The sequence below is a fragment of the Beta vulgaris genome, chromosome 2, assembly GCF_026745355.1.
Source record: "Beta vulgaris subsp. vulgaris cultivar EL10 chromosome 2, EL10.2, whole genome shotgun sequence".
NCBI classification, from domain to species: Eukaryota; Viridiplantae; Streptophyta; class Magnoliopsida; order Caryophyllales; family Amaranthaceae; genus Beta; species Beta vulgaris.
In genome coordinates, this window is record NC_079203.1 from 37,955,277 (window position 1) to 37,978,914 (window position 23,638).

A 23,638-nucleotide genomic window follows, 5' to 3' on the forward strand; every position below is an offset into this window, starting at 1 on the left:
CATCATGGCATATTCAATAGTATCCACAGGAACACCACCCAAATTCTCCATTAACCATTTACATCGGGTACCCCATATTGCCCACAACGTGGTCAAGAACAAACACATCTCCTCCTCCTCCATTTTCTCCAAGCACCATCCCCACCAATCACCAACTGAAACAAGCCCCTCACTACACACAGCATCATGCGAGCAAGGTTCCACACCTCCTTGGCAAGCGGGCAGTAGAGTATCGCATGCAACCCACTCTCATCCTCCCTAGCACACACACCAGACATAGCACAATAGTTGGGCATCCTTCACTGCATCTCTAAGCTTGTTGGCAGTGCATTAGATATTGCTCTCCACGCCAAAATTTTTACACGAGGCAGCACATTCAATCGCCACATCTTTTTCCACAAGTCCATGGCTTAAGAACGGGATGCATTATTGTCATTGTTCGAATCCCCCCCATAACGCTTTGTAAGCGGATTTTACCGAGTATAAGCTATCTTTTTCAAGGTCCCAACATACATCTTCCGAGAGTTGGGAGCTAAGCGGGATGCTCACTGTACTCTTTCTACCTCAAAAAGGAGAAAAAGTTGTGAAACCAAGTCTTTATTCCACGACCTACTAATCGAATGAAAATCTTCCACCATAGTGTATCGCATTGCCCCGCGAAGATAAATTCTTACGAGACTGTGTTCCTGGAACCCATTCATAATGACATACTCTAATATTCTCCCCATTGCCCACCCTTCATCGGGTCCTTGTCCTCAAAACCCATTTTGCATCCCATAATCTTCGTCAAGTGTAACTCGGATTCATTCCCAAATCAGACGCCATATAAGTGAAGTGGGGGTAATATTTTGCTTTCAGAATAAACTCCCCATATAGGTCATCAACTTCCACGCTTGTTTACCAAATAGTGCCCAATTAAACAACTTCATATCTCGAAATCCCAAGCCACCCTCGGCTTTAAGCCTACATAACTTCTTTCATGTTACCTAGTGATTTTTTCTCTCACCATTCTTTTTCCCCCACCAGAACTCCGCTATTAAGGATCGGATCTCATCACAAAAAGAAGACGGAAACTTGAACACACTCATCGCATAGGTAGGGAGAGATAGGGCCACAACATTTATCATAACTTTCCTACCAGCTTTTGAAAGAATCATCCCCTTCCATCCTTGAAGTTTTTTCCACAATTTTTCTTTCACACCTCTAGTAATAACCTTTTTTGAGCGGCCTACGGTAGTAGGTAACCCAAAGTATCTATCATGAACATCAACAATTCTAACACCTAAATGTTGTGCAATTTCTCCCCTTCTTATCTTCTTAACTCCCTTACTGAATGACAGAGTAGTTTTACCAAAATCTACTTTTTGACCAGACGACATCTCATACACATATAAGGCATTCTGAATTGCCTCTGTATCATTCACAGTAGCTCTTGAAAAAATCAAACAGTCATCAGCAAAAAGTAAGTGGTTCACAGAAGGAGCGGTGGGGGCCACCTTGATACTTCTAAGAGTCTTATTTTCCTTCGCTCTCTGCAATAAATGAGAGAACACCTCAGCACACAATATAAACAAGTGTGGTGATATAGGATCACCCTGTCTGTTGCTTCTATTCGGGGAGAATTCGGCAATAGGTCTCCCATTGATGTGACCAAAGAAAGAAACTGAAACGAACACATCTCATCACTCTGGAACACCAATTTGCATCAAAACCAAATTTCGCCAACTCTGCATCAAAATAAATCCCACTCAACTCTATCCTAGGCCTTTGACGTATCAAGTTTCAAAGCCATGTCGCCCTCCACAATCTGCAAATTTTTCATATGGTGAAACAACTCAAAAGCCACCAGAATGTTGTCTGTAATCAGATGCCCGGGAGTAAAAGCACTCTGATTAATAACAACAATTTTGTCTAAAAAAACTCTTGAGTCGATTTGCCAGCACCTTTGACACCAACTTATAAACAACATTACATAAGGAAATAGGACGAAAATCACACATTCGATCGGCCTTACTCTTCTTTGGAATTAATCAGGATAATAAAAGTTTTGTTCAGGAAGCTAAGAATCTGAGCCCCACGCAGAATGCCAAGAACAGTATCAGTGACAAACTTACCAACAATGTGCCGGTATGTCTAGAAAAACATAAGACACATGCCATCTGGTTTCAGAGCTTTTATCGGATGCATTTGGCTTAACGCTAGACTAACTTCCTCCTCTCTGTAATCTGCGCGCAAAACTTCATTCATATCTTTGCAAACGCGAGCCTGAAAATATCTTTGCAAACGCGAGCCTGAAAATCTTTGAAAGCCTGAGAGATAAAAGTTGGATTTGACGAAGCAAACATGCTTCGAAAATATTGGACCGCAAGCTGCCCCACTTCCTCATTACCCACAAACTCCCTTCCCGGATCATCTTTAAGAGAATTAATATTATTTTTCTAGCTTCCGATCTGAGGCTCTCTAATGGAAGAACTGTGTATTACGATCTCTCTCTTTGAGCTACAAAGCCTGCAAATATTGTTTCCAATAAATATTCTCATGTTGAACCAACTTTGCAATGTCTCGTAGCAATACCCTTCGTTTCTCCATCTGGCCAGCCGTGAGGTTTGCGCTATCAAGTCTCTACATCTTCTTTCTTTTTTTCCTCAATTCGCGAAATATTGGCCCAAACTTCTCACCACTCCACTTCGTTAAAGATGCAGCACACTCATTCAACTTTGTCTCCAAGATTGGCCCATAACACCAAGCACCCAAAATAACCTCCTCACACTCATCCTCCCTCGTTCATATTTGTTCAAACTTAAAGGGTTTTTCACCTAGCTGAGCACCATGATCATTCTTGTTAATTGTGAGTTTTATTGGAGCATGGCCGGACCACTCCCTGTTTAGGTTCCAAACATGAGCATTCGAGAAAATAGTCAACCAATCAGTAGTCACCAAGGCTCTATCTAACCCACATTGTACATTTTCAGGGGCCTCGCTCCCATTGTCATATGTAAACTCATACCCTGTAAATGGAATATCATGGAAGCCACACGAGTTCACCACATTCCTAAAAGTCTCCATTTGTCATTTTACTCTTTCATTTCCTCTCACCTTCTAAGAAGCAACTAATATTTTATTAAAATCCCCCACGCAAAGTCATGGTAGCATAGACTGAGCAACAAGAGTCTCCAGCAACCTCCATGAAAGATACTTATTCTGAACCTTCGACCAACTGTAGAACCCTGTAAATCTCCACTCTCCTTCACCTCCACCCCACGCACCAATACGTTAAAATGGTGAACCGACATAGATCACAGCACCACGTCTATATCTTTTTGCCACAACAAAGCAAGGCCTCCCGAGCGACCCATCAAATCAACAACAAGACCATAAAAATCACCCATTTTTGCACGAACTCTCTAGAAAATTCAACATTACTCAATTTCGTCTCTGATAAGAATATAAGAGACGGGGTCTCTCTTTGGATCAAGTCCCGAAGATTAGGAACTGCTAAGGGATTGTCCAAACCCCTACACTTGAGACTTGGAAGATTCATTGAGCTGGGCGGGGACTGGAAATCCTCAGTCCTCGCCGATCTCCATCCAAAAGGGATATCATTCAAAGCCAACTTTTTATGTTTTGCCTCACTGTTAGCATCTTACATAGTCTTGTCACGCTCACACTTCCCATTTATGCTACTAATTTCATCATGCACCAACACATCAGTAGACCCTTTTAATTCATGAGTTAACTCCCTCCACTTTTGACCATTAGTAGGCCCATCAACCACATTATCCACTATAACAGTATCTAGAGAAGAAGTGACGTTAACAACATTGGTTTCTCTTTGCCCCTGGTCCAGCCCAACAACATTTTCATTTATCAAGAAGACCCCTTTTCCCCCATCCTCCTTGCATTACATCACCCACCTCCTACTCCACACCACAGTGCTCACCAACAGGGCTCATATGCACACCCTACCCCTCCCCTCCCCCCCCCCTCGACAAATCGTGCTGCCAACACAGTATCAATGTCCGTAACATGTGTACTAGTGCTTCCCCCATGACCAGTATGTTTAGGCGCATTAGAAAAACCAAAGGGGGAACTTACATCGATGTCACTTTCGACTTGGCCATGAGTGACCTCCTGATCAGCAGATTCTTTAGAGCTTAATGAATTCACTCCCCTCTCCACCAGAGTAGCATCCTCAATATTAATGCAAGGAAGCTTCGGAGCCCATCTCTCCAACAAATTTTTAGCTAAAGTTGCTGGATTGAAGGATAGCCTTTTAGAGAAGCTTAGGAACTCCTTGGTCTCTTCCATCATCGATCTTCAAATGTCCCCGTCGAGAGGAAGCACTAACCACGAACCCCACTGCTTCTCCTCCTCCTCCTTTCCTTCCTCTGACGCCACAATACAATCCATCTCTATGTGTCCATAATCCCACACTCATAACAAAAAGTGGGAAGCCTTTCATACTTCAGATCGATCACCGTCATCTCACCCTTCTTGTTTAATTTTCTGAATTTTTCGGATGGGTTTAGATACATCAAGGTAGACTTTGAACCTCGCCGACTTGTCCCAAGCAACTCCATCATACTCCACCTCCAGAACCTCTCCGATACAACCCCTATCAATCTCACAAAGTTCTCCAATCGACTATCCATTGGGAGATTGTATAACCTAACCCAAAACGAATATTTTACGAGTGAGATATTTGAAGGTTAACTACTGCCATCAATTTATTTTAGAATCACAAGGTTGTTGTCAAAGGTCCAAGGTCTACCTGCCATCACTTTAGATTTATCCTTCACCGTAGCGAATTGCACCATAAATAAACCATGTTCAATTTGACGGAACAGGGCAACTTTCCGAAGGGTCCAAATTTGCTTCAATGTTCGTTCAGAGCCTCAAAATTATAGGATCGAATGGTTAAAACTTTCACCATAGCCAAATTTCTTGAAGCATAAAAAACATCTTCCTCAATCCCTTCTAGTTCGACCATTGTTTCCTCTTCAACCATGTTTTTAAATTCGTTACTTTAATCAGATTGTCAGCCATAATGACTGACACCAATCCCATCGAGGGATTAATCGAAGCGAAAAAGGAGACGCCTGATAGGAAGCCCTAGACTATTACTCAAACTCTTGAGAGAGCCCTAGACTATTACTCAAATCCTTGAGAGAGCCCTAGAGAAGGACTTTTTTTTTATTAATTTCGAATCTTTATTAGTTGAACGTTTTTAAATACTCATATATATATCATAGTAATTTTAAGATACTCATATGGTGCAAGAGGAATTTTTAAAATATCCTTGTGTCAGTGATTATTTTTGTTAAATACCAAGGGTTAAAGAGAGTATTTCAAAATACCCATTTGACAAATTCTTATATTTTGTATGGCGAAGATCATCTAAAACGACAGTATACTTCGTGAAAAAAAGGGTCCATATAAGTTCAAAAGAAGTTCAAATAAGTCCTGGTGAATTTAAGTTCAAAAGAACAAATAAATATATAAAAAGCTCTAATAAGTTGTGAGAAATTTCATATAATATCGACACCATTAGACTCAGGCCCCACTCCTCTCCCATCTTCCCCCAATTCGTTGTTGTTAACTGTAATTTGGATTATTTTTTATAAACAATTAGATTAAAAAATTATAATTCATGAAATTTGTAATTAAAAGAAATTATTCACGAATATTTCTTTTTATTAATATCTATCCATAAACATCAATTTGACAATCTGAAAAAGATAATAATTTAGAAATGGAGTATTAAAAATTTTCATGTATAACGGTTAATTTTGTTGGCAATTTGTACAAAGATAAAAAAACAAGAAAAGGTAATCAAACTTTTAAATTTTTATTTTTGAAGGATCACAGTTGCTAACGGAATTGTCATTTGCATCTATTGTATCATATTTTCATCCTCCTCTGACATCTCCATCAACATCCGAATAACCCTCAGGCCTCAACATAATGAATGGATAAAGGTCATGCTCATTTTAAATAAGGTAGAGCACAATATGACAGTTGTAACACATAGAGATGGCAATATCCAATGGACCACCCGGTCACCTGGTCCATCCGTCTTACTGGATTGGTGAAAAACCCAATTTAAACGGATGGTAAACGGGTAACGGAATAACGGATGCGGGTGATGGATCGAATTCGGGTGGACAATTTTCATCCATCACCAGACCCGTTAATCCGACCCATCACCTGTTTATTTAAAAAAAAAACATTTATTAGGTCCAATCCTCAAGGCCCAGCTAAATGTCCAAATCTAAAAGCCCAATGCCCAACCTAATTTTCCTAATTTCTGTATGCGAATTACTGTGATTTTGAACTTAATTTGAATTGTGGTTGTGGATCTATGGTTTTGTCAGTTGAAACTTTATTTTTCTGAAATTTTATGGTTAGCATTATTTTGAGGTAATTTCACCCAATTATAACCCGGTCCATCCGTTCACCCGGAAGTAAATGGATGGATGGATTCGGGTGGTGATTTTTCCGGGTGATGGATGGATCGGGTGGTGCGGATGGATGCGGGTGATGCTCCACCCGCCCCGAACCCGATCCATTTACATCTCTAATGTACACTGATGGTCATTACTTTGACCACTGAAAATCCCCAAATGTACACTCGTATATTATTATACACCAAACCATATGCATTTGTACATTCAAAAAATTATTTCAGCAAATAAATGAGAGAGAAAGAGAAAGAGAGTGAATGAGTAAGTGATGAAAGAGAAAGAGCTGACCCACTTTCAAAAATACTGTCAAAAACCAGCCACATGGGCAAGGTGTAGGATACACTTCCAACCTTGCCACATTTTAATCCAAAAAGTGATAACTTTTTGGTCAAATTGTTACACTTCCAACCTTTTTATGCGAAACCTTTTGTTTTTAATTTTTTCTTTTCTTTTAGTGTGTGTTCTTTTGGACTTATTTTCATATCAGATCAGCACTCATAAGTTCCTTTTTCTCTCAGCACTCATCAGATTAGATCAGATCAGATAGATCAGACGAAAAGAACGCATCCTTAATCTAACAGTGTAATTTTATTGGTGAGAGAATGTACCAAACTCGCCCTTCACTTAAAAAAGACTAGTTCTGATATGCACGCACGGTATGCACATTAGTAGGTAATAATTCAATATGTTTTGTCCAAAGAATTAGTAGTGCCTAAATCAATTAGTTTTCGACGACAAATACGGAGTATAATAATTTAGTTAATGTACATCTGTTAAAGCCTTCTACTCCTAGTTTTTTAAAAGGGAGGTTTAATATTCCTAATCATTTCCACCCCTTGCTTTAATACGTAGCATAAGATTTTAGTTAGTTCAACAATTTTTTTTTTACTCCTAATATCCTAGCCCACGCCCAAACCCATTTTAATAAAAAAAATAATTTTTGTAGATAAATAAAGAAAAATAGACAATTAAATATCTCTTCTTTGGGGCACCTTGATACTTAATGCACCACAACAAACAACACCAAACCACATTCAATAAAATAACGTCATGGAACAGTACAATCTGCAAACGGTATAATGGTTGGTTATCCGTTTAACAGCCCGCTCTTCCGAGCTGCTAGCGAAATACACTCAACATCCCTAAGCAATAATTAACTCTTAAATAAATTACTCCGCAGCGGAAAAATATCCTTAAATACACCAATATCTCCAATAATATTCTCAAAAATCATATACAACGAAACATAAACAACTATCTAGAATATAAACTTAATCCTTAAGCCACGACGACATCTTAATCTTGCTTCACTTCCATTCTCGAGCTCTTGATACCAAACCTGCGAATTCAGGGAGAAAATACAAAACAAACGAAATTCCAAAATGAGTGGAAAACTCGTAACCTTTACTTCAGCCCGTTATAAACATTTTATTTTCTCAAATCATTTCCTTTTCATTACAACGCTGGCATAGCTCACTCTCTTAAACAATCAGTGGCATGTACGGGCTTTGGACAAAGGACAAACGCTGCCTCCAAGGTTCGTTATGGAGCCCAGCAATACTACCCCCAAGGTTCGTTATGGAGCGTAGCTGACCGTTTCAGGTCAAAAAGTAACCATCCTCCACCCATACCTTGCCCACTTTCTATTTTCAGTTCATAAACTAAGCCAGCAAAACAGTTGCGTATTCATAATCAATCAATAACATTTCATCATCACATTCATATCTATGGCCATAGTACGAAGTTATTTACGAAAACATAACAAAGAGATTCACACACATTGGCATAAGTAATACATTTTACTGAACATAAAAGTTACCTGAACGCATTCCAATTCCAACAATACCACTTCCTTCATAATCCCGAATGGTACTTCACTCTCATAATTATCCTCCAATAATAACTTCACAATAATGATAATAATTAAAAACCAAACTTAAACTAATCTAAACTAGAAAATATAATCATAGGTAATTCCCAATATGAAAATCCTTCACGATCTTAATTCCAATCATATTACTAAATTCCCTAAACTAATTCTACACTACGTATCATGAATAGCAGCAAAACAACAACGCATCATCACTACTAACAACCATCACAACGCCACCAACCATAACAACCACTAGAACTACAACAACAATATCAAAGCAACAGAACAACAACAATACAACTTCACTCCACCACAACCACGACACCAACTCCACAACAACAACAACTACTACAACAACAACATCAAACAATAACAACAGCAACAATGAACCACCTAAAAATAAAGCAACAACTGTGGCACATCAACATACACCACCACAACAATCCTAACACTAACAACAACACTGCGACAATAATAACAACAATAACGAACAGCAGCAGCCCAATAACAACAACAGACAACAGAGCAACAACAACAAACTAACAACAACTTGGGATTAATTTATAAAACTTAAATCAGAATTTTAAGAGAAAGAAAGGAGTATGAATATACCTCTGCTCACAAGAGCAGCGAAGGACAGAGGAAATCAGCGAGAGAGAAGGAAAAAAATGTGTGGTCGCAGGTCCACCGAGGCATGAGGGTAGTGTGGCGACACATCGAGCCGGCGGCAAAGCACCGACGCCAGCAGTGCATCGACGAGCAGCAGCAGGTCCGACAAACTAGGGACATCGACGAGAATAACAAGGAGAGAGAGAAAAACAGAGGCAAAATAACAACACAGCAGCAACGGTGCGAAAGCTCCGACAACTAGCACATCTCCGGCGAGCTTGGGGAACATCGGCGAGCAACGACAGAGGAGAGAGAGAGGCACAATTGGGAGTTGGGGTTTCACGGGGTTTTTGGGGTTTCTGAGAAAATGAGTTTGGGGTTTCATTTTGGGTTTCGTGGGAGAGGTTTACCCATTTGACCGACAACAAGGTATTGGGGTTTATCTCCAAAATTACCGACAAAGGAAACATATGTGTTGGGTTTCTATTTTGGGCAGATACCGATCAACTAAATACAAAAAATTCAAAATATAAAATAATATTAATGATAATAACCTTATAAAATTAAACATATAAATATAATACAAAGACGACAATATAATTCAACTCCAACTTAAATAAGAATTTCCGAAACATAATTAACTTAATGAATATAATTAGCATCTAAATAAACATTCTTAAAAACAGGGCTATTACATACTACCACCCTTATTTAAAGTTTCGTCCTCGAAACTTGAAAATAAAACCAAAATCTCAAACTCATAAGATATCAGGTATCAAACCTCAATTCTACCATCAGCTTTTGTATCTCCACTTCAACTCAATATCAGAATCGAGGAGCAAAGAAAACAAAAGGGACAAAATTTTCGGCGTAGGAATCCTTTCATCTCATTTGCAGAGATCTCGTTTGAAATTCGTTTACTTAACCTAATCATAGAATTTTTCTCAAAACACATAACAGCATTAGCAACACAAGACACTACACCTTTACATAAACAAAATCATATAGCACACGGAAGAGCGCAACAATCATAAACTTAACCTTCAACATTCCTAATTCCTGATCATCAATTCTCAACCACTAGTAATCCCGAATCGATTTCGAACTATCCCAAAGATCTTTTACCCTCGCTAGGTAGCCAACTTGGCATACGGTCGTAAGGTTGCTCTGATACCATCTTTAACAGCCCGCTCTTCCGAGCTGCTAATGAAATACACTCAACATCCCTAAGCAATAATTAACTCTTAAATAAATTACTTCGCAGCGGTTAAATAAAGTAACTTCGCAACGAAAAAATATCCTTAATTACACAAGTATCTCGACTAAATTCCCAAATATTACATTCAACGAAATATAAATAACTATTCTCAAATCAGCTATCTATATACAAACTCAATCCTTAATCTAAGACGACACCATAATCTTGCTTCACTTCCATTCTCGAGCTCTTGATACCAAACCTGCGAATTCAGGGAGAAAATACAAAACAAACAAAATTCCAAAATGAGTGGAAAACTCGTAACCTTTACTTCAGCCCGTTATAAACATTTTATTTTCTCAAATCATTTCCTTTTCATTACAACGCTGGCATAGCTCACTCTCTTAAACAATCAGTGGTAAGTACGGGCTTTGGACAAAGGACAAACGCTGCCTCCAAGGTTCGTTATGGAGCCCAGCAATACTACCCCCAAGGTTCGTTATGGAGCGTAGCTGTAATACCCCATATTTTTAGTATTTATTTAAATAATTAAATATTTATTTTATATTTATTTTCTAAAATAAGCAAAGGGTATTTTAACTGATTTTTAATTATTTTGGCGGGAGTATGGCGCCAAAATTGGATTTGTTAAGCTTTTGGTATTAAATCCTAGTCAAAAAAATTCAGAAAACCAAAAAAAAAAAAAAAAAAAAATTTTTTTTAGGGCCATATATTCCTACGGGATTTATGGTGATTGGAGGGAGTTTTTTTCCTATAACTTCCAAATTTATGATGGAGGTTACAAATCTTAGTTTAATCTCCTAATTTATGGTGAAGGTTACAAACTATTTAATTTTTGAAATTAAGTACTACCTATTCTACTCTTATAAATACCCCATACCTTAAGCCATCTTTTCCACACAAAAACTTTGAAGAATCCATACTCTCTTACTTCAAAGTTCTTCTTTCTCTTCCTATCTATTCTAGTTTTATATTTCTTATTCAAGTTTCAATTTTCTTTGGTTTAAGAAAAGTATTTTCATATTTCTTACTCAAAAATATTATGCTCATGATAGGTCATTCATGTTTATTCATGATTAAGTTCATGTGGTCAAATCTTATTGGTTGGTTATAGAAAGCTCAAGTATAAGAATAAGTGAAGATACTAGTATACTTTTGTGCAAGATCAAGGTACGTTATGTAGCTAGATCTTTTAAAATGTGGTTTATATGATAAAGTTGTTTATTGATTTTATTGGTTGGATTGGTTTAGAAATTTGGTTTAAAATGGTTACAATGTTTTATTATTCACTCTTGAAAGTGAAAAGAAGGAATGATATTATCAATCATTTTATATAGAAGTTTGTTATCCTTTTTGGAAAATTAAATTATTTTTACAAGGAAAGGTTGATTGGTTTTTATGAACTTTGAATGTTCAAAAAGTGTTTATGAGGAAAGGAGGTTTATTCATGACTTACAAGTCATATTATTATTATTTCCGCTTGATTAATATCAAGAGTTCAAAGTCCACTTGTTGGCAATTATAGTTACCCCTTGATATAGCTCCGTGATGGGATGACTAGCTTGGGGGTGTGCACACTTAGCAAAATAGAAGGGGAGATAAGAAGAGGAATTGTTTTCAGGATTATTTTTAATCCAAGTTGTTTGGAAAGAGTTTATTCTTAAAAGTTATTCTTGAATTATATTCAAGTGTTTGGAAAGAGTTTGTTCTTAAAAGGTTGTTCTTGAATTATTATTCAAGTGTTTGGAAAGAGTTTGTTCTTAAAATTTATTCTTGAATTATTATTAAGTGTTTGAAAATAATTTATTGTTAAAGAGTTATTCTTGAATTATTGGTATGGAGTTTTCGAAACGAAAAATTGTTATGAACTAACAAATGTGTTACTTATCTAGTACATTTCGTACTCAGTTTTATACTGACGCGTATTTCTTTTTCCTATTTGGCTTTGCCCTGTTTACCTTTTTGGTAAGCAGATTTGCAGGTGAATTTTGGATGTGCATGGGAGCATACTAGGAAGGGATCTTCACCTAGATTGAGTGTTTCATTTATTTTGAGTATTGAGACAATATTTACTTTTATTAATAAAGAAGTATTATTATTTTTGGTTAAAGTCTTCCGCTGCAAGTTATTTTGGTTAGTTAGTAGTTGGTTGCCGAAAGCGTGTTAGTCACGTGGCGGTAATACTCCTAAATTACTCAAATATTATTTATTAAATTATTTATTTAAAAGTGAGTAATTTGGGGGTGTTACAAAGTGGTATCAGTTTTTCAGGTTTGAAAAAATAAAAGTTGAATATTAAAATTGATGGGTAGACATAGGATGGGTAGATAAGAGTTTCGCATTTGCATTCTAAATTGTTTTTGTTAAGCTTAATTGTTTTCTTTTTGACGATTTGTATAGATGCATCTTGCTAGTACCACAAAAAGGTGTATATATATTATTATTATTTTATTTTGAAAGATGAAGGGTGTAGATATGTTGGGGTGACAAGCTCTGTCTAGGATTAGGAAGGCTCTCCCCGACGCTGTGGGTAACTTCCTTACCTGGGAGCTATAATCACCTTGGCTATTCTATATCTTGAAATCAAGTACACTTTAAAATTTTTGAAATAAATATTTTAAGCCATAGTGGTGCATCTAGTACAAATCTTAAACTATATATATTTAGTTATCATATATTAGTATTACTTTTATGATGATGTACTTGTAATATTTCAATTCTTTTTGCTTTTATATGATCGTTGTTGGAAGTTAAGGAAAAAGTTTATGTTATTCCCTATGTATGGGATAAGCAAGAAGTCATGCTGCATTGGCGAGCAAATAGTAGTACTATGTGTATTTTTTTTACCTTTCGAAAATACTCAGGCCAGTCTGATTATATGGCCATTGATGAGTTGGAGAATGTTATTTAGACAGACTACGTACCAGAGTTTAAAGTTTTCAGATCGTAGATATATAGTTTTGTTTTGGTCATGAAACGTTCTAGTTGTCTTAAGAATATTTTATATGCTCAAATATTCTAGTAGTTGTTATAAATAAGGCTTCATATTTGGCCGTGATATATGAAATATGTGATTGCTATGTTTTGAACTAGTTATACCGCATGGTTATTTATTAATTTTTTTGGTAGTTACACAACTATTCTATGAATGTTAGTTGAGATTTATCCTCAGACACCCTTATATCTAGTAGAATGGCAGAAAGAAGGAGAAGAGTATAAGTTCTATTGGTTAGAAGGCTAGCAAAGATAACTGAAAACATCACTCAAGTGATAGCTAATCAAGCAACCAAGCAGAGTGAGACGATAGTTTTGGTGAGGTCTTTAATAGGGTAGCAGCTGTCAAACCTCCGACTTACCATGGGAAAGAGGACCCATCTAGTTTAGAAAACTGGATCTGAGAATTTGATAAGCTTTTTGATGTCTTAGTGTGCCCGAAAACCTTAGAGTTAATAATGTTGTTTATTATTTGAGAGATGAGGCAGACCTATTGTGGAAACAAAGGAAAGATGATCTTTTAGAGGATCCGACTTCAGGTGGAACGAGTTTAAAGAAGCCTGAGGACTAAGTTTTATCCTGCGTACTTAAGGAAGCAAAAGGCTATGGAGTTCACCAATTTGAGGATAGGGACTATGTCTGTTAATGAGTATTATAGCAGATTTTGGAGTTAATGAGGTTCACACCTGAGATAGTACCATCTGAGACTTTGAAGGCCCAAAGGTTTGATCAAGGGTTAACCTTAACTCTCCAAAGTAAGTTGGGAGGAGTAACTTTGAGACTCTTGATGGTAGAGCTGCTCACTTTTATGGGATTAAAGGAAGAGAGATTGAAGGGACTTCCTCTAGGGAAAAGAGGAAGTATAACAACAATGGGAACCAACAAATTGGAGATAAGAAGCCTAAGCCAATGGTGGATTTAACAAAACTGAGAAAGACAATAGGTATCCTAGTCGGAAGCCTAATGGGAACCAAGGAATGGGAAGAAAGCTGAGAGAACCTTTTTCTGCAAAAGGTGTGATAAGAACACCCTGGAAAAGATTGTCAAGGCAACTTGGTGACATGCCATTATTGTCAGAAATTGGGCACCGTGATATGAGTGCTTTAGAAAAGCTAGTGGAGAACCTGCAGTCAAACCTGACTCGAGTAGTAAGGCACCTCAGAATGATCAACAGAAGTTAGCTTCTTCCAGTGCTGGTGTTAAACCAGAGATGGAGAATCAGTCTAAAGGCAGAGTTTTCATCATGAACCGCGTGAGGCTCAGAATGTTTCTGAGGTAGTAATTGGAACCTTTTTCATTAATTCCTTGTCTGTCAAAGTGTTATTTGATTCAGGAGCATCTCATTCATTTATTTCTAGCACTTTAGTAGACAAGCTCCAGTTAAGCAGTCCAGTGTCTATTTCTTTGAAATTGCGTTGCCATCAGGGAAAATGTTTAATTGTACTAGTTGCATAGTCAAGTACCTTTAGTGATAGTTGGGTGAATTTTCATCCGACTTAGTTGAGTTTGCTTGTCAGACCTCGATGTAGTTTTGGGGATGAGATTGGTTGGGAAGATTAAGGCTCAGATTGATTGTGAGGCCCAGAAGGTGTCCTTAGTCGGTCCCAAGAAAGAAAGGGTGACTTATAGGAAGCTTGGGAAGGAGAAGGGAATGAAGATAGTGTCTGCGATGAGAATTCAATCTTATGTGAAGAAGGGGTGTCCATTATTCTTATGTGGAGTTCAGAGGATTGAAAAGGAAGATGAGAATAGGGAGATCCCGGTCGTATCTGAGTTTCCTGATGTGTTTCCTGAAGAGATACCGAGTGTGCCACCGGTTAGGGATCTTGAGTTCACTGTAGACTTAATGCCAGGAACCGGACCTATTTCAAAGGCTCCTATAGAATGGCTCCAGCTGAGATGAAAGAGTTAAAAGTTCAGTTGGAGGAGTTATTGGAAAAAGGGTATATAAGACCTAGTTCGTCTCCTTGGGATGCACCTGTATTGTTTGTGAAAAAGAAGGATGGTAGTTTGAGGTTGTGCATTGATTATCGGGAGTTGAACAATGTGACGATCAAGAATAAGTATCCACTTCCGAGAATAGATGATTTATTTGATCAGTTGAAAGGAGTGGGGATTTTCTCGAAGATAGATTTGAGGTTAGGTTATCACCAATTGAGGATTGTGAGGGTGATATTTCTAAGACTGCTTTAGGACGCGTCATGGTCACTATGAGTTCACAGTGATGCCATTTGGTCTGAATAACGCACCTGCAATGTTCATGGATTTGATGCATAGGATTTTCAGGCCATGCTTGAATAAATATGTGGTTGTGTTTATAGATGATATTTTGATATATTCGAAGGTTAGGAGCAGTCATGAACTGCATTTGAGGGAAGTTTTGTCCACCCTAAGAGAGCATAAGTTGTACGCCAAGTTCTCTAAGTGTGAGTTTTTGGTTGGATAAGGTTGCATTTTTAGGACATGTTATCTTAAAGGATGGAGTTTCAGTGGATCCTGCTAAGATTCAAGCGGTGCGCGAGTGGCCAATACCAAAGATAGTGTGTGATATAAGGAGTTTCCTTGGGTTAGCTGGTTACTATCGAAGATTTGTAAAGGATTTCTCGAATATCTCGAGACCAATGACTAGCCTGATGAAGGAAGAATGTAAGTTTGTTAGGAATCCAGAGTGTGAGGAAGTTTTTTTTTTTGGTGTTGAAGGAAAGGTTGACTACAACACCTGTTTTGGCTCTACCTGATGAAAGTCAGCATATGATGTTTATAGTGATGCTTCGAAATTTTCGTTAGGGTGTGTATTGATGCAGAACCGGAAGGTCATTGCTTATGCTTTTAGGCAGTTAAAACATATTAGGTGAATTATCCAACCTATGATCTTGAATTAGTTGTAATAGTGTTTGCTTTGAAGTTATAGCGAACTACTTGTATGGGGCAACGTGTAAGTTGTACACGGATCATAAGAGCTTAAAGTATATTTCACTAGAAGGAGTTGAACATGAGGCAGAGGAGGTGGTTGGAGTTGATCAAGATTATGATCTGAGATCCAGTATCATGAAGGGAAAGCTAATGTTGTTGCTGATGCATTAGTCGAAAGTCGAGTCATTCAGTTAATGCAAATGTGTTGCCAAGTCAGTTATGTGTCGAGTTTCAGAAAATGTCATTGGAGTACTAGAAGAAGGGGTGTTGAAGAATTATTGGGTTCTTTGTCGATTCAACCCTCAATCTATGATGAGATTAGGGAGGTCAATCAAAGGATGAAAAGTTAGAAAAGATTCGAGAGAAGATCCGGATGGTCAGGTGTCGATTTCCAGATAGCCGATGATGGAAGTATTCGTAGCAAGAGGAGGTGGTGTATACCAAGTAATAGAGAAGAGTTGAAGCGGAAATTAATGGAAGAAGCTCATAGCTCACCTTATTCAGTACACCCAGGTGGTGATAAGTTGTATAAGGACATGAAGAAAATGTCTGGTGGCCAAACATGAAGCGAGAGGTAGCAGAGTTCGTGGCTAAGTGTCTCACATGTCAAAAGGTCAAGTTTGAGCACAAGAGGCGCAAGGAAGGTTCAGCCTCTGGATATTCCGAGTGGAAATGGGAATTCTATATCAATGGATTTTGTGTCTGCATTACCAAGAACTAAGGCTGAAAATGATACAATTTGGTAGTGGTAGATCGTTTACTAATCTGCAACTTTCATACCTATGAAGAATACTTGGTCTGAGATCAATTGGCTAAAGCATATGTGAAGTGGGTGGTGAAATATCATGGTGTGCCTAAGGACATTGTTTTCGATCGTGATTCACGGTTCTTTCAACTTTTGGCAGAGTTTGAGAAGGCTTTGGGTAATAATTTATTATGAGTAAACTTTTCATTCGGCTACAGATGGCAAAAGAACGAACAATCAGACTTTAGAAGATATGTTGCGATCTTGTGTTATGGAGTATCAGGGTTCGTGGGAGGATTTCTTGGATTTGATAGAATTTTCCTTACAACAACAGTCATCATGCAATATTGGTATGTCTCGTTTGAGGCTTTATATGGTCGGAAGTGTAGACGTCAGTCTGCTGGAATGATATTAGTGAAATGTGGTGCTTGGACCGAATTCCTCAAAGAGACGGCGAAAGAGGTGAAAGTGATTCAAGAAAAGATCAAGGTTTTAAGAGTTATGCTGATTTGAAGCGAAGGGATGAAGAGTTTCAGGTTGGGGAGAAGGTATTGTTGAAAATATCTCCAATGAAAGGGGTGATGCGATTTGGGAAGAAGCGAAAGTTAAGTCCAAAGTATATCGGGCCATATGAGGTGTTAAAGAAGTTCGAAAAAGTGGCATATAAGTTTGATTTGCCAAATGATTTAAGTCGAGTCCATGATGTTTTCCATATATCTCAGTTAAGGAAGTATATTTCGAATGTGTCTCATGTGCTGCAACCTGAGGCCATTGAATTAGATGATAGTTTGACTTACGAGAAAAACCTGTAAGAATCCTTGATAGTAAAGTTAGAAGTACTCAGACTTAGGATGTAAGATTAGTCAAAGTATTATGGTCAAACCATCAGACTGAGGAAGCAACATGGAAGTGAAGCGGATATGCGCAAGAAATTCCAACGTTGTTTTCCGAGGTTAGTTGTCGAGTTACGGGGTCGTAACTCCTTTTAAGGGGGTAGAATGCGATAGAGTTTCGCGCTTCTACTATAGTTATTGCATTTGAGCATATTTTTGAGTCATTATATGCATTTTAGACATGAGCATTTGAGTCAGAAACTACGATTTTGAATTTTGATTCGTTTTTGGAAAGTGATTATGACTTTTTGTCTGAGCATTTGAGTTAGAAACTACGATTTTGAATTTTAATCCGTTTTTGGAAAGTGATTATGACTTTTTGTCTTAAGTTTCGAGGTCGAAACTTCTTTTAAGGGGGTAGACTGTAATACCCATATTTTTAGTATTTATTTAAATAATTAAATATTTATTTTATATTCATTTTCTAAAATAAATATTTTTAAGCAAAGGGTATTTTAACTGATTTTTAATTATTTTGGCGGGAGTATGGCGCCAAAATTGGATTTGTTAAGCTTTTGGTATTAAATCCTAGTCAAAAAATTCAGAAAACCAAAAAAAAAAAAAAAAAAAAATTTTTTTTTAGGGCCATATTCTACGGGATTTATGGTGAATTGAGGGAGTTTGTTTTCCTATAACTTCCAAATTTATGATGGAGGTTACAAATCTTGGTTTAATCTCCTAATTTATGGTGAAGGTTACAAACTATTTAATTTTGAAATTAAGTACTACCTATTCTACTCCTATAAATACCCCATACCTTAAGCCATCTTTTCCACACAAAAACTTTGAAGAATCATATCTCTTACTTCAAAGTTCTTCTTTCTCTTCCTATCTATTCTAGTTTTATATTTCTTATTCAAGTTTCAATTTTCTTTGTTTAAGAAAATATTTTCATATTTCTTACTCAAAAATATTATGCTCATGATAGTATCATTCATGTTTAATTCATGATTAAGTTCATGTGGTAAATTACTATTGGTTGGTTATAGAAAGCTCAAGTATAAGAATAATGAAGATACTAGTATACTTTTGTGCAAGATCAAGGTACGTTATGTAGCTAGATCTTTTAAAATGTGGTTTATATGATAAAGTTGTTTATTGATTTTATTGGTTGGATTGGTTTAGAAATTTGGTTTAAAATGGTTACAATGTTTTATTATTCACTCTTGAAAGTGAAAAGAAGGAATGATATTATCAATCATTTTATATAGAAGTCTTGTTATCCTTTTTGGAAAATTAAATTATTTTTACAAGGAAAGGTTGATTGGTTTTTATGAACTTTGAATGTTCAAAAAGTCGTTTATGAGAAAAGAGGTTTATTCATGACTTACAAGTCATATTATTATTATTTCCGCTTGATTAATATCAAGAGATTCAAAGTCCACTTGTTGGCAATTATAGTTACCCCTTGATATAGCTCCGTGATGGGATGACTAGCTTGGGGGGTGTGCACACTTAGCAAAATAGAAGGGGAGATAAGAAGAGGAATTGTTTTCAGGATTATTTTTAATCCAAGTTGTTTGGAAAGAGTTTATTCTTAAAAGTTTATTCTTGAATTATTATTCAAGTGTTTGGAAAGAGTTTGTTCTTAAAAGGTTGTTCTTGAATTATTATTCAAGTGTTTGGAAAGAGTTTGTTCTTAAAATATTATTCTTGAATTATTATTAAGTGTTTGAAAATAGTTTATTCTTAAAGAGTTATTCTTGAATTATTGGTAATGGAGTTTTCGAAACGAAAAATTGTTATGAACTAACAAATGTGTTACTTATCTAGTACATTTCGTACTCAGTTTTATACTGACGCGTATTTCTTTTTTCCTATTTGGCTTTACCCTGTTTACCTTTTGGTAAGCAGATTTGCAGGTGAATTTTGGATGTGCATGGGAGCATACTAGGAAAGGGATCTTCACCTAGATTAGAGTGTTTCATTTATTTTGAGTATTGAGACAATATTTAATTTTATTAATAAAGAAGTATTATTATTTTTGGTTAAAGTCTTCCGCTGCAAGTTATTTTGGTTAGTTAGTAGTTAGTTGCCGAAAGCATGTTAGTCACATGGCGGTAATACTCCTAAATTACTCAAATATTATTTATTAAATTATTTATTTAAAAGTGAGTAATTTGGGGGTGTTACAGTAGCTGATCGTTTCAGGTCAAAAAGTAACCATCCTCCACCCATACCTTGCCCACTTTCTATTTTCAGTTCATAAACTAAGCCAGCAAAACAGTTGCGTATTCATAATCAATCAATAACATTTCATCATCACATTCATATCTATGGCCATAGTACGAAGTTATTTACGAAAACATAACAAAGAGATTCACACACATTGGCATAAGTAATACATTTTACTGAACATAAAAGTTACCTGAACGCATTCCAATTCCAACAATACCACTTCCTTCATAATCCCGAATGGTACTTCACTCTCATAATTATCCTCCAATAATAACTTCACAATAATGATAATAATTAAAAACCAAACTTAAACTAATCTAAACTAGAAAATATAATCATAGGTAATTCCCAATATGAAAATCCTTCACGATCTTAATTCCAATCATATTACTAAATTCCCTAAACTAATTCTACACTACGTATCATGAATAGCAGCAAAACAACAACGCATCATCACTACTAACAACCATCACAACGCCACCAACCATAACAACCACTAGAACTACAACAACAATATCAAAGCAACAGAACAAAACAATAGCAACTAACTCACCACAACCAGACACCAACTCCACAACAACAACAACTACTACACAACAACAATCAAACAATAACAACAGCAACAATGAACCACCTAAAAATAAAGCAACAACTGTGGCACATCAACATACACCACCACAACAATCCTAACACTAACAACAACACTGCGACAATAATAACAACAATAACGAACAGCAGCAGCCCAATAACAACAACAGACAACAGAGCAACAACAACAAACTAACAACAACTTGGGATTAATTTATAAAACTTGAAATCAGAATTTCAAGAGAAAGAAAGGAGTATGAATATACCTCTGCTCACAAGAGCAGCGAAGGACAGAGGAAATCAGCGAGAGAGAAGGAAAAAAATGTGTGGTCGCAGGTTCAGCGAGGCATGAGGGTAGTGTGGCGACACATCGAGCCGGCGGCAAAGCACCGACGCCAGCAGTGCATCGACGAGCAGCAGCAGGTCCGACAAACTAGGGACACCGACGAGAATAACAAGGAGAGAGAGAAAAACAGAGGCAAAATAATAACACAGCAGCAACGGTGCGAAAGCTCCGATAACTAGCACATCTCCGGCGAGCTTGGGGAACACCGGCGAGCAACGACAGAGGAGAGAGAGAGGCACAATTGGGAGTTGGGGTTTCACGGGGTTTTTGGGGTTTCTGAGAAAATGAGAATTTCCGAAACATAATTAACTTAATGAATATAATTAGCATTTAAATAAACATTCTTAAAAACAGGGCTATTACAATCCGTTTCATGACTGACACTTTATTTACTGCTTCAAACAATTGTGAAAATTCTATCTTAGAGGTCAATTTTTAACGATTTTCTTCGAGATTGCAAATATTTACTCCTACTACAGAGTACTTGCATGATTATAGTATTACATGTTTATAGTATACTTGACCAAGTTTTCAAAACCTCTTCATAGTTGTCCCTCTGTTGGCAATCGCCAGACATCTTTAATTGAAGGATATTTTCGGCTAAGAAAACATCTTCCCTAGACTCTTTTCCAAAAGACACCCAATTCCTTTTTTATGAAGACCTTTAATGAAACGTTGAAAACCCCCACCTCAGCTTTGAAAGTCTATCCATCAGAAACTGTTTAACGATCAGTGTCACTCAGAGTCCTTAAACCACAACTTCACAAGTGTCCAAATTGTTATTAATACTCCTGCTCCTACTCCGTCACTCAGAGTATCTCTTTACTTTATGCAGGCTATTGCTATTGCTATTGCCATTGGGTTTTTGTTGTACTTCTTCTGTTTAATACATGCAACAAAAGAATTATTTTATTTCTGTAACAAAATACCCCTTTGTTGCATCAATTCAAAAATGGAAGAAGTACTTCAATATACTTTCTCCTTCAAATCTACCTCATCATAAATTAACTTTATCTGAGTTCCTTTATCAAAAGTATCCTTTTCGTTGACCCAGATTAGGGCCTGTTTTGGTTAGCTTAAATTCAGTTTATTTTAGTTCTAATCAGTTCAGTTCTCAATTTTCTTCACTCATAAACAATTCATTTCAACTCCATTCAGTTCAACTCTAATCAGTTTAGTTTAATACTTTCAATATACTTTTCTTTTTTGGTCCGCAATAAATTCTTTCAATATAATTGCGTAATCTCATCATATAGGAGTACTAATTGTTGTTTCTAGGAGTATTATACAATACGATAAAAACAGTACTTCATGCATCATGTTAGTTACTACCTCCCTAACAAAAAAGTGTTAGATCGATCCAAAATGTGAGAACCTTTTGATTGAGATGTGACATTTATCTTCGGATGGAGTGGGTATGAATTATGATTTAAACTGGCCATTGAAAAAATTGTGACCTAAACACGCTTTGTTTTACTAATTCCTAAGTTCGTATGTTTCATTTTCGGTTATTCCTTGCATTATATTATTTAATTGGTCGGCAAAAAGCTGTTACCAAAACAAATCTTTATTATCGTCAGTTTTCACCTACTCAACGCAATTTTCACCTACTCAACGCAAACAAGAAGCTCGCACAATTCCACCTAATTAAGATCAACTAATCAATAAATATAAAGTTTCAAAATTGTGATGTTCGAGTATGGTTTCATATATTGTGGGATTCTTCAAGCAATGTAACCATGGTTCCTAACTTGCTTAGCAACTCTGTTGGACTTTTTTGTATTACCTTACAATGTTCTCCCAAAAATTGTTCACCACAAACTTTTAATGATGAGTCAATGAAATTGCTTCATTTGTCCATGTAGGATAAAGATTTTTTTTTCCTTTTTTTTCCAGTTAAAAATTAAAAAAAAAATAGTTTTTTTTATATTTAATAATTGGAAAATGATATACATAGCCCGAAAGGCTATGTATAAGAAGTTTAAAATAGAAATAAAAATTTGAATCAAGCATTTATTACCTCAAATGATGTGAAACTTTGTCATAAATTCATAAACTATTTCCATTTTAAGACATATATTTAATGCTTATATATAGCCCTTAGGGCTACATATAACATTACCCTTAATAATTATACCTTATATTTTCATAATTTAGTTTTCAATTACTGTATTAATGTATTTTTATGTGTAAATTCAGTTGTACATATTTGCGTGTTTCTGGTTTTAAATTTAAGTATATTTGCACTTATGTCCTTTGTGTTTTCAGATTTTATGCTGTCACGTCTAGTACTTCTATTAGCCATCGAATTTTTTTACGATGATCTATTTGTTCATAGCATTATCAAGCTAATCATCGATCATGGCCCCTCACCAATCAACAGCCTATGAAGCACATAAACTCTTGGGGCTTGGAGTTTCCACGTTTATTCGAAAACCCGGAAACTTGGAAACTCCACAAAAACTCTTCAGAAACGTTTCCAAAACTTAAAATAAAATTTGAAACGTTTCAAAAATTTAAAATAAAAATTGGAAAATTTTCCTATATCGGAAACTCCACAAAAGCTTCGGAAACTCTATTACTTATACACAAACATTTTTTACTTATTTCAAGAAAGAAAGGAAAAAATTAAAACCTTATTTTACAGTTATATATGTAGAACATATTCAGAAGCAAATAAAATAAAATAAAATAAATTCAATAACCAAACATTATCTCTTAAATCTTCGTTGTTTGTTTATTTCTTTATCTTTGATCGCCTAAATTTTCTAATTATCATCTTCTCATATTATTCGGGTCAATGTGAAAAATGAGAT

General features: G+C 36.3%; 1 protein-coding gene across 1 annotated transcript; it reads right to left on the reverse strand.

The window, feature by feature from the left end:
- Positions 1–986: 986 nt before the first annotated feature.
- On the reverse strand, positions 987–3,066 carry LOC125494854 (uncharacterized). Its single transcript, XM_048638693.1, has 2 exons — positions 2,817–3,066; positions 987–1,663 (listed from the first exon to the last, which is right to left on the reverse strand). The coding sequence occupies exons 1-2, from the start codon at positions 3,064–3,066 to the stop codon at positions 987–989; spliced, it is 927 nt and encodes a 308-aa protein (XP_048494650.1).
- Positions 3,067–23,638: the final 20,572 nt, after the last annotated feature.

Coding starts and splice junctions, on each gene's coding strand:
- LOC125494854 (XM_048638693.1), bottom strand. CDS start 3,066: ATGGAGACTTTTAGGAATGTGGTGAACTCGTGTGGCTTCCATGATATT. Junction 1,664..2,816: donor TGATCATGGTGCTCAGCTAG/GTGAAAAACCCT, acceptor TGTTCGTTTCAG/TTTCTTTCTTTGGTCACATC.